Source organism: Vicia villosa, linkage group LG3 (genome assembly GCF_029867415.1).
Source record: "Vicia villosa cultivar HV-30 ecotype Madison, WI linkage group LG3, Vvil1.0, whole genome shotgun sequence".
In the NCBI taxonomy this organism is placed as follows: Eukaryota; Viridiplantae; Streptophyta; class Magnoliopsida; order Fabales; family Fabaceae; genus Vicia; species Vicia villosa.
In genome coordinates this window covers 148123164-148136009 of record NC_081182.1, presented here as the reverse complement: position 1 = coordinate 148136009, position 12846 = coordinate 148123164, and the positions used below count along the sequence as shown (strand labels likewise).

Sequence of the window (12846 nt, the reverse complement as noted above, 5' to 3'; positions counted from 1 at the left end):
TTTTAAGAAACCTTTGATTGTGCCTTATCGATTCCGCAACTGTGGCACAATTGTTTTCATCTTGGGTTACATGTAATTTCATCGCATATTTTCATATAGGGTAACGATTGCGCGAACAAGCTGGCTAATCAAGGTCATTATGTTCAGACAATGTTTGGTAGGAATCTCTTCCTAGTTTCGTTAGGGAGGATTTCTTTAGGGACGACTTCAGTTTACTTAATTATAGTTTTCCATTATTTTCCATTGTGTTTTTGTTTTTGCTTCTCTTTGAGAGTTTTGGTTTGGTCTACCTCTTTATATATATATATATATATATATATATATATATATATATATATATATATATATATATATATATATATATATATATTTCAGAGGAGCCGATCTAGTCGGGATGTTTGTGTATCTCTAGATGTTCATATCACTCTTGCTTAAAAAATCATATAATGTTTATCACAGTTAAATTACGATTAATCTATACAAACTTTCAAAAATTTAAAACGACTTTGATTATAATGATAAATTTATTATTTTTTATTGTTGTATAAGTTAGATATCCAGAGTTAAATTCAAATTTTAAATAGTGAAAAAATTGTCATTTCATTTAAATATTCTTAAGGGGATAAATATGTATTTTACATTAATTTAAAATTTATTTAGTCTATTATTTTGATAATTTTATGACAACTAATGCAAATCTTAATTTTTATTTTAATCTCTTCAATTCTTGCTTGATATACTTAATAACAATAAAAACAATGCACAATTAAATTATTTTATTAGTTTATTTTATTTAAAAATGTTATATGTTTTTACCAAAAGTTTTAAGAGTAAAATAATTAAAATAGTTTTACCTACATTTTGTCCATCCATGGTGTATGACTTGAATTGGTTAAGCCGCAATGAAATTGTGGGAAATTTTTTCACTTTGATCATCACACTAAAGTTACAAAGATACTACTTTAGACATAGTATATTTTAGTTGTAAGTGCAAGTCAGATACTAACCGCATAAAAAGTTGATAAGAAAATAAAAGATGAAATCATAACAAGAAAATAAAAGATGAAATCATAACAAAATAACATGTTATCTAATGAACGACGCGTATAAGGGTGTTTGCAGATTTCGTTGGGTCGAATTTGATCAACTTAAATCAAAATAATCTGTTCTTTTAATGGGTCAAGTTTGATTCGCAGTTAAATATAGTTTTTAAATTATAAATAAAAAGTTAATTTGATTAACACATTTATTTTACATAAATATTAAAAATATCATAAAATTTTATTATTTAATTTGAATAAAATGTATCATTTAATATCTAAAAGCTCTATAGACTTTGGATTTATGAATTTCGGTAGTTATGAAGGATGTGGAAAATTGGTAGTGCTTGAAATTCAATTCAATACATTTATCTGGAACTGACTCTCTGATATAAATTAATTTATACATACATTTATTCTTGTTTTCTTTTACCTGTAACTAGGTTTTCTCATTATAGGCTGTCAATCCCGAAGGTTGGACGGTTAGAACTTTATGACAGATGACATTGGTAATGTTATGGCAATATCAACAACATACTTAAGGTTTGTTGCTTCATTACTATAACAGGTATGTAGCTTAATGATTGTCTGCTTATGAACCATTCAGATTTTGTTTTTAGAAATTACCAGCTTTCATTGTATCCATCAGTGGGAAAAGCTGGGGGACCTGTTAACCTTGACCGCATCACAGGGGTTAGTGTTCACCTTATATTGAAGTTACTATGAGTTTGTGATTCAGCATTTTATTTTTTGTTTAATTGAAACATGTATTGTTATTTGGCGCAGTCCCGGGATACCTCACTTGTGGGACTGTTAATATTAGTTTTTGGATGAAGGCGTTTGCAGAAGTTGTTCTGTTCTGTGGACACTGACCATGATCATCACCATTCAACCCTTAAATATTAGTTTTGTTCTGTTATATTAGTCTTCGACAAGAGTGTTATGTAATTGGTGTTTTATATCGATATGTAGTTGGCAGCAGTTGAAGGCGAAGGTGGTGACGTGAATGAGGCGGATCGGAAATTGAGGAGTGAACGGGTTCACAGTTGTTTCTGGTGGAGTTTGTGTTTGTTGCTGGCATCTGAGGCAGTTCCAACGGCAGGGATGCAGTAGCTTGTCTTTCTACTTTTTTTTTTAAATTTTTTATTGTGGTGCAATTGTTGATTTTGAATTCCAATTTTTGGGTTGTCTTGTATTTTAAGTTCATGATGTTGTTGACTGATATTGTGAAGAATTTATGACTGATATTGTTCTATAGTGATTGATTATAATGATCCAAATGAAGCTCACCTCAAAAATTTCTAATGAGTGGAATATGACTTTAATAGGTAAGGGAAGTTGAATTATAAGAGCTCTTTGCAGAAGTTTTCAGCCAATTTTATCACTGACTTTGGTTCTTTTTAGGTCTCATGACTTACTTCCTGGAGGTAAATTTACATATTCAAGAGTTTGGAATTCTGAACTCAATTCAAAGATGCCTTGTAGGTATCATACAATTCTGGTAAGCGGATTTTAGTACTCCATTAATCATCTACTAAGCACAACTAATATTTAACCCTTATTTTTAACGTCATAAACCACAATTTTTCGGCGTTCAATCATACTTATATGATTATGTCCATTATTTAACCATTCATATTGTGCTCAAATATATATGATAAATAAGTGGTCAAATATACATGATATTCATTAAGCAAAATTAAAATTGTGGCTAATGATGTTCAAAATCATGGTTACTTGTGATAAGAATATGATTACTGAGTTGTGATACCTTCAAATATTCATTTACTATAGACAAGATGTAATTAACCACATATTTGAAATGTTTTAACAATCATAGAAATGGAGGAAGTGCTTTTATACCATTTTCGAGTTATTCTTCTGTTCAATTGGCAACACCCACAGATGAGAAAGATGAAACTGGTTTGAATAGACTGTCTTTTTTGACGCCTAGAGTGAAGAGTTTGAGGGAAGGATTTGATTCGAGGGGATCGAGAAGTAGCTCTAGCAGGGCGGTTCCTGTTTCGTCTTCTCCTCCTACTGTGGAGCCGAGTTTGCGTGGTGCGCCAATTCAGTCGCTGGAGTTGCAACGGATATTTGTTAATGCATAGAAGATAAAGAGGCTATTGGGATTTTATACTAGAGTTTTGAATTAAGAATATGAATTATAGTTTTATTAATTCTCTATTCCACGACGATACTTCTGTGCCATGATACTTACGATGTTTTGTTGATTTTGTAGCAGCTTAACAAGCAAGCTCTCGAGTTGGGCATATGACAAGAATAAAAGTTGGTTTCCACTTTTGACCAGGCCAATTGGTGGAGACTGTTGTGGCAAAGGTGACTGTTTCGAAGAGGATTCGACACCTTTAGAATAAAGTTGTTGTCGTCCCGTAGGATTGTCTTGATCTTTATTGGATTTTGAACTGTTTGGATAACCCATAGGATTGTCGTGGAGGTGGCCTGTAGCTTGAAACTGCTCATAAACGAGGTAAGCTTATGCATAGTCTAGACCTTCTGTTTTTTTATCGAAATATGATTGTTCGTATTGGCATGATTTGAATTTTATAGTGTTGTAATATGACCCTGATTGGATCGAGTTATGCATTAAGTTTCCAGTTATTTATACATTTAACAATGTATTTAACACAAGTTAAAAATGGTACACAAGTAGGGAGTCAAGCATACTTATCTATAACTAATGTGCATATGTTATGTTTTGGTTTAGAAAATAATTCCACAGAGGAAGTTACCGGCTGAGTCGCGAATCGGTACGCTTTCTTTAAGACGTTTTGCGGTACTGCCAAATATTTGCAAAGCATCTCTTAAATACCCACGACGCCTCCAGGATAAAATAGCTCGTTTCAAGAAATATGATTCACACTTGCACGTGTGATGAATGGGTCAGTGATACACCTTCAAAGAATGTTAAAGAACCAGTCGTAGTATCTGGAATAAATCCAGTCTAAAACAGAAAAGAATATTTTGTAAGACGAAGTAGAATAAGGGAGAGACGAGAGAATTCAGATGTAAATTCTGGAGTTCCGAAAAAATGAATGAAGGCAATATATTTATAGACAAAGAAAGATCCAACTGAATGGACCAAATCGTGGGTGAAAATATAGTGGGAGAATGGAACCGGCCCAGTCAAGGTAGCCGTTATTCACTTGGTCAACAAGTCACGTATGACTCTTAGAGGGCAAGTAACTAGTCAACATTTAGGTTAAGACTTGGTCTTATGAGGACATGTCCCCATTTCATAATTAATTAATATTAAATATTAATTAATTTTCTACTATTAAATAATAGTGTCTAATTTTTTCCACTGAATTAATTAATTAATTAATGAAAATTAATTTCCACTAATTCGGGTTCCAAAAAATTAATTCATTTAGATCAGACCGGACCGAATCGAGCCTAGCCGAGCCGGCCGGATGGACGGACGCCGGAGGCGCGCGCGCGTGTGTCATGATTGCATTTTGGTGTGTCCTCACTCCTTTACAAAATTGTAGATGCCCTTGGGCCAAACAACAATTGTACAAGTTGGAGAGTAGGTGTCTAAGAAATCTACATTTTTTCTTTTTCTAAAACCCTTGGCTACAAGACGAGCCTTGTATTTATCAATAGTTCCATCAGGTTTTAGTTTTTTTTTCAAAACCCATTTACAACCGATAGGTTTGCATCTAGGAGGCAAGTCTACTAAGTGCTAGGTCTTGTTATACTCCAGAGAATCTATCTCATCATTAATAGCTTCTTGCCATAAGTTTGCATCCAGAGATGACAAAGCTTTTTGAAGATTTATTGGATCTTCTTCTACATTATAAGCCACATAGTCAGGCCCATAGTCTTGAGAGACTCTTACTCTTTTACTTCGTTGAAGTTCTGTTTCTACATTGTCGTTGCTTTCTGTGCTTCTTATCACAAGAATGTGACTCGATTGAGTGCCCCCACTATTTCTCGATTTGAAGGGAAATTTGTCTTCATAGAAATCAACATCATTTGATTCTATGATCACTTTTGCATTTAGGTCATAAAACCTATATGCCTTACTGGTTGCTGCATACCCAATGAATACACATTCGCATGCTCTACTAGCGAGTTTAACTCGTTTCGGGTCCAGAATTCTGACCTAAGCCAGACAGCCCCAAGTTCTCAAATAAGACAAGTTTGGTTGTCTTTTCTTTAATATTTCATAAGGAGAGATCTTAATTTTTGACTTGGGTATTCTATTCAGGACATAGCAAACAGTCAATAAAATTTCCCCTCACCAGTGAGGTGCAGCACCAGAATTCACCATAATTGCAACAACAAGTTCAGTCAAAGTTCTATTCTTTCTTTCTGCTTTACCATTTCATTTCACGAGAATATGGAGCAGTCGTTTCATGTACAATTCCATGTTTTATATAAAATTCATTGAATCACTACGAAGTCTCTTAATCTTCTTACTAAATTGATTCTCAATTTCAGTCATACATCTTAAACATGTCAAGCGCTTCACTTTTATTTTTTATTAAGTATACATAAGTGTAATCAGAGCAATCTTCAATAAAAGTGATAAAATAACGTTTACTATTTCTAGTTAAAGTTCCTTCTAATTCACATATATCAGAATGTTTAAGATCTAGGGGATTAGATTCTTTAATAATTGATTTATGCGAAGTCTTAATTATTTTAGCTTGACTACAATATTCACATTTATTTGAATCATTCACATTTAATTTAGGAATTAATCCTAAGTCGCTTGCATTAGAAATAACTCGCTTATTAACGTGACAAAGTCTAGCATGCCAAATATTAAAATCACACAAAGAGTAAACGGAAGGAGAAACTTTATTAAAATAAACATTCAACTTAAACATGCCATCAACGGCGTACCTTTTCCCAACAAAAATACTGTTCTTAATGATGGTGTAAAAATCTGCCCCTATAGTTTGACCAAACCCTGCCTTATTTAAAAGAAAACCAGAAAAAGATTCTTCCTAATTTCAGGAACGTGCATGACGTCCTTCAAGATCAAAGTCTTTCTTGAGGTGAATTTCAGCTCAACGTCTGCAATTCTAGCAACATTAGTGGTGTGAGCATCTCCCAACAACACTTTCTTATCTTCAGCGATAGTGTATGTCTTGAACATAGCACGATCATAACAGACATACGAGAGGCACCAGTGTCAATCCACCAACCATCACTTCAACCAATCATGTTGATTTCAGTGATCATAGCAACAAATGGCTCATCAGTCATGTTAATCCAAGCATTTGAGCCAGCAACAGGTTTAGGCATGCTCTTACATTTTTTTGCCATATGACCCGGTTTCCCATAATTGTAGCAAGTGAAAACCGAAGCGTCATTTCTCTAAGGTGGTGGTTGCTGCCTAGCAAATGGAGCAGATGGGGCCCTAGAGGGATTCCAATTCTTAATTTGGTTCACAGCATTGCGGTTCTGATTCTTTAATGGTTTGCCAGTAAGTAGGCTTCAGAACCGCACCGAATCTCTTTTTGTTGTTAGAAACAACTAAGACCTCATCTTTCAGATCTTGTCTCCGAGCTTCCTCTTCAATTCGGAGGCGAGTAATCAGAATCTCAATTGAAAATTATTTTGTTTTATGGCGAAGCACGTTTTTGAAATCTTTCCAACCGGGGGGCAGTTTGTCAATGATTACAACAATTTGAAATTGTTCATTGAGGGGCATACCTTCAATAATGATTTCATGAGCAATTTTTTGAAGCTCGTGGCTTTGTGCTTCCACAGACTTTTCATCCACCATATTGTAGTTCAAGTAGCGACTCATATCATATTTATTTGCACCAGCGTCTTCAGTGTCATACTTCTTTTGGAGAGCTTCCCAAACCTGTTTAGCAGTCTTGTGATTACTATAGTAATCATACAAGTCATCAGCAAGACTGTTCAGAATATGATGTTTGCATAGGTAATCATTTTCTTGCCAAAGGGCAATTTCTTTTCGGAGATGTAAGTTATCTGCTGCGGCTTTTTCTTTTGCAGCAGAGCCTCCATCAGACGTTTTGGAAACTTCGTCCTTTTTGGAGGTTCCGTCGGATTCAGCAGTTGACTTACCATTAGTTATCTCGAATGATCCAAAAGGAACAACAGGGATATCCTCAGTCAGAATGTGGGCAACCTTTTTCAGAGTTAAGAAAAACTTCATCTTTGATTGCCAACGTTTGAAATTAGATCCCTCAAACTTGAATGGTTTGTCATTCACAGAAGCGGCCGCAGTATTACCGATAGTTTCCTCAGTCGACATGGTAGTTACAGAAAACGTCTTAAAATTGTTATTTTTCGGTTTAGAAAATAATGCGATAGAGGAAATTATTGGCTGTGTCGCAGATCAGTACGCTTTCTTTAAGACGTTTCGCGGTACTGCCAAATTTATGCAAAACAGCTCTTAAATACCCACGACGCCTCCAGGATAAATAGCTCTTTTCAAGAAATATGATTCACACTTGCACGTGTGATGAATCGGTCAGTGATACACCTTCAAAGATGGTTTAAGAACCAGCCGTAGTATCTGGAATAAATTCAGTCGAAAACAGAAAAGAATATTTTGTAAGACGAAGTAGAATAAGGGAGAGACGAGAGAACTCGGATGTGAATTCTGGAGTTCCGAAAAAATGAATGAAGGCAATATATTTATAGGCAAAGAAAGATCCAACTGAATGGACCAAATCGTGGGCGAAAATATAGTGGGAGAGTGGAACCAGCCCAGTCAAGGTAGCCGTTATTAACTTGGTCAGCAAGTCTTATGACTCTTGGAGGGCAAGTAAGTAGTCAACATTTAGGATAGGACTTGGTTTTATGAGTACATGTCACCATTTCATAATTAATTAATATTAAATATTAATTAATTTCTTACTATTAAGTAATAGTATTTAATTTTTTTCACTGAATTAATTAATTTTCACTAATTCCGGTTCCAAAAAATTAATTCATTTAGACTGGACCTAACCGAACCGAGCCGGCCGGTCGGCCAGACGGACGGCTGCGCTCGCGCGTGTGTGTCATGATTGCATTTTGGTGTGTCCTCACTCCTTTACAAAATTGTAGGTGCCCTTAGACCCAACAACAATTGTCCAAGTTGGAATATATATATATATATATATATATATATATATATATATATATATATATATATATATATATATATATATATATATATATATATTTGTGTTCCCTCCAATGTGGGACTTATAATGAATCTTTTCAAATTCATCTCTATATTAGTTCTTACTTGTGCTCATTTGTTGCTCATATTAGACTCTTTCTAACTTTGCTACTGGTATAGATGGTCATGTGGCGTGCATTCAAAATATTAATAAAATTATTATGTTTATTAAATAATTGTTAGTTTAAAATAGTCAACTGATTAATTGAAATTTAAAATATTTTTATAATAATTCAAAATAAATTTTATATGTTAAAAAATATATGTATAAAGGAAGATTGAATCCTAGACCAACTTGAAATTAGTGTATTTTATTTGGAATAAAGTGTATTTTAATATGCCTTAAGAATAAAGTGTATAGTAATTATATTTGATTACATTTTAAAAATAAAAGTATGCGCATGATTAGCTACCCAGAATCGTGTGAATGCATAGGTAATCAGGCTAACATCCGTGTGAACACACGGGTAACACACAGTACCGTGTAAACGCATAACCAAGTAAAAATTATTGTGAACACATGGGTAATACACGAGTACACGTATGAACGCGCGGGTAACTAGACCAAATTTTGTGTGAACGTACGGGTAACACACATTACCTTGTGAACGTACGGGTAACACACAATATCTTGTCAACGCACGGGTAATCAGGACAAAATTATTGTGAACGCACGGGTAGTACATGAGTACCGTGTGAACGCACGGGTAACCAGGCCAAATTCCGTGTAAACGTGCGGGTATCTAATTTTTTTATTTTGAAACTATTTTTAATTTAAAATACAATAATTTTTAAGATAATACATGAATATTATAGTATATATTGTTGATTTCTTTCTTTTAAAATTTGAAAAATTGATACAATTTTGTTTTTATTTAAAAAATAAGTCTTTCATTAAAATATTCTTCTTTGAGTAACTTATATATTTATCATTGACTATTTTTTTCTTTTTTACAATTATATTTAAATATTTTTTATTTTATTTGAATTTCAAAATCAAATTACTGACATATCCGCGGTCTAGACCAGAACCCATGCGGACGCACGGGTTCCCTACTAGTTACAAAATAATTTTGAACACACATGTTATCTAATAAACGACGCGTATAAGGGTGTTTGCAGATTTAGTTGGGTCGAAATTTGATCCACTTAAATCAAAATAATATGTTCTTTTAATGGGTTAGTTTGATTCGCAGTTAAATATGGTTTTTAAATTGTAAACAAAAAATTAATTTGATTAACACATTTATTTTACAAAAATATTAAAAATATCATAAAATTTTATTATTTAATTTAAATAAAATGTATCATTTAATATCTAAAAGCTCGTTCACAATCTGAATCAAATCCAAATATATATATATATATATATATATATATATATATATATATATATATATATATATATATATATATATATATATATATATATATATATATATATATATATATATATATATATATATATATATATATATATATATATATATTAATTGTATAGAATATGATTTAAATGGTAAGATATATCTTTCTTTTAATAAAGAGAATTAAAAAAAGTCCAGTCTTTCAAATTTAATTTAGGCTAAAGTTTTTACGATTAATAAAAACTATATTTATATTAAAAGATGATAAATACAAAGAAAGGATATTGCTAGATCGTTTATAAAAAAATAAAAAAATAATATGACATATCAATGAGTTTGCGGATCGGCGGATTTAAAATTTCAAATCCGTTACTCAATCCAAATATCAATGGGTTATAGGTTGGTTTAGATTGGACCGTACATGATAGAGTTGGGTTAAAATAAGAGTTGGATTAAATTGAGCGAGTGAGTCCACGGGTTAATGCGTATCCATGAACACTCCTAAACGTATATTCAATAAATTAATGAAATATTTTAAAATTTATTGCAAGATATATGCTATCTGGTTTTATTTATAAAAAATTTACTTTTAAATATCTTAAATAATTAATATATTTAGACAATTCAAATACATTATTTATTTAATAATTTTTTTAATAAATTGAATCAAAGAAAATAATATAATAATTTTTTTTATTGATAAAAGTATAAACCTATTTTATAAGGTCAATTCATTAAAATCGTATTTGATATGTTGAAAAATAAATTAAGATATATACTTTATATTTTTATTATTTAATATATTTGACTTTCAACATTAAACTTTTTAAAATAAGGAAAAACTTTATTTCATCCAATATAAAAATTTATTTACCAATAAAGTAAAAGTATAATTACCAAATATAAGGAAAAACTTTAGAAATTGTTTTTAAACAAAAATAAAGTAAAAGTATAATTAAATGTCTATTTACCAAATATTGTTATTTTTACCATCAAATGACAAATTTACCCAAACGTGCATTAACCTTTTATCTTATAAATTCCATCTTATCATATCACAAAGAAAAACATCACACCTTCAACTCCTTTAACCAATCTTTTCTTCTTCATTTGATCATGGCTTCCACAACACCCACCACACCAAAAACCCTCACTAAAGAGATAGTTACCGAAGAAATGGGAACATTCATCCGTATCTTTAGCGACGGTTCAATAGAGAGACCAGTACAATCTCCTTTTGTTCCTCCAATTCTCAATGACCCAAAAACAGGACATTCCTCCAAAGACATTGTAATCCCAAACAACCCCCCAGTTCCATCTCGAATCTACCTTCCAAAAATCACAAACCCATCTTCCAAATTTCCAATCTTGGTCTATTTTCACGGCGGCGCACTCCTCTTCGAATCCGCATTCTCTCAGCTCTACCATGAACATCTGAAAACCTTAGCATCAGAAGCAAACATTATCATCGTGTCGGTTGAGTACCGTCTTGCTCCTGAGCATCCTGTCCCTGCATGTTACCATGACTGTTGGGCTGCACTCAAATGGGTATCTTCTCATGCCAATAACACCCTCAACAATCCAGAACCATGGTTGATTCAACATGGCGATTTCGCTAGGGTTTTCATTGGTGGTGATAGTGCTGGTGGTAACATTACTCATAACATGGCAATTCAAGCTGGAACTGAATCATTACCTAGTGATGTTAAAATATTAGGAGCTATTATGATTCATCCTTATTTTCATAGCTCTTATCCAATTGGGTCAGAACCTATTATAGAGCCTGAGAATAATCTTTTCTATCAAGTTTGGTATTTGTGTTACCCAAATTCACCCTATGGAGTGGATAACCCTTTGTTGAATCCTTTGGGAGAAGGTGCACCTAGCTTGGAGAAGCTTGGTTGTACTAGAATTCTTATTTGTGTTGCTGAAAAAGATAAGTTAAGAGATAGAGGAGTTTGGTATTGGGAGAATGTGAAGAAAAGTGGGTGGAATGGGAAATTGGAATTGTTTGAGGAGAAAGATGAGAATCATGTTTATCATTTGCTGAAACCAGAATCTGAGAGTGCAAGGAAATTTATCCAGAGATTGGTTACTTTTGTACAAGAGTGAAGAAGATTTGTCTTGTCTTTGATTGATTTGGTTTTTTGTAGTTGTTTTTTTATTAATAATAAATTTGAGGCTTTGGCTCATAAGGATTTTCCTTATGCATCATGCATAAGCCTACATAAATTATTAGATAATGTTTTTTAATCCAGTATTGAGTATTGAGTATTGAGTGGTGAGTATTGAGTATTGAGTATTAAGTAATAACAATTGATGTCTAAAATTTGATCCAAAAATCCATAATAATCTATACATGGTGCATAGATTTTTATCTATGCACGATAACTGCACCCTAAATTTGAATTTACTAAAGGACAAATAACTTTTTAAGGGTGTAGTAGTGTAGTACTACTAGTATGTTTTACTTTTAATATATTGTTTTATAATTATTTTTATTGAGTAATTGATATGTTTGAGATTATCAATTAGTCACTAAAAATAATTATTCAAGTAAAATAATCGAGTAATTTAAATAGATATAAGGGCTTCTAATTCACGGTTGAGATTATCAAAAATAACTTTTTTAAGGAATAATAATAGACATTTTGTTTCCAATATTTCATAAAAAGAAAGTGTTTAGTTATTTTCTTTTGAATGTCAAAATAATATATTTTAAAAATGATTATAGTAATAAATTTGTTAATACTTTACAAACATCTCTACAGTGAGGGATATACTAGGAAAAAGAAGATAATTTTATGTTTCTATTAATACATGTTTCTGTTAATATATGATCTAGTGAGAGACACCCCTTTACCGTACTTTACTCGGTTGATCCACTGTCTACCGGTGAGATTTTTTTTTTGGAAAACCGTGTCATAACTCCGGTTTATCTTCCATACATTGCCGTGACTCATTCTGGCATCCGTTTTCGAATTTCTTCGGTCACAACCGAACTGCCGCCGCCATCCGTCGTTGCCGCTATTGTTTCCAGCGACCTTCCAGCAAACTAACCCTACCAGCAGAAACGCCTCCTTCGATCTGATCCGGCCGATCCAAGCGATTTTTACATCGCCCACTCGCCGCCGTGCAACTGTTCCAGATCCGATATTCATGGCTACTCCTCATAACTTTACGCCAAACTACGATGATTTTCTCTGGTATCAAAATTATCAGAACTCAAAGTCTACTGCTTCGGTGGCACACACTGGTAATT

At 32.6% G+C, this 12846-nt stretch overlaps 1 protein-coding gene across 1 annotated transcript; it reads left to right on the top strand.

Annotated features, from left to right (window-relative positions):
- Window positions 1-10663: 10663 nt before the first annotated feature.
- LOC131656791 (2-hydroxyisoflavanone dehydratase-like) lies at window positions 10664-11880 on the top strand. The gene has a single exon (XM_058926397.1). It carries the CDS (start codon window positions 10701-10703, stop codon window positions 11694-11696), a length of 996 nt encoding a protein of 331 aa, XP_058782380.1. The 5' UTR covers window positions 10664-10700; the 3' UTR covers window positions 11697-11880.
- Window positions 11881-12846: the final 966 nt, after the last annotated feature.

Bases quoted from the DNA above. Each gene is read 5' to 3' on its own strand.
- LOC131656791 (XM_058926397.1), top strand. From the start codon at position 10,701: ATGGCTTCCACAACACCCACCACACCAAAAACCCTCACTAAAGAGATA.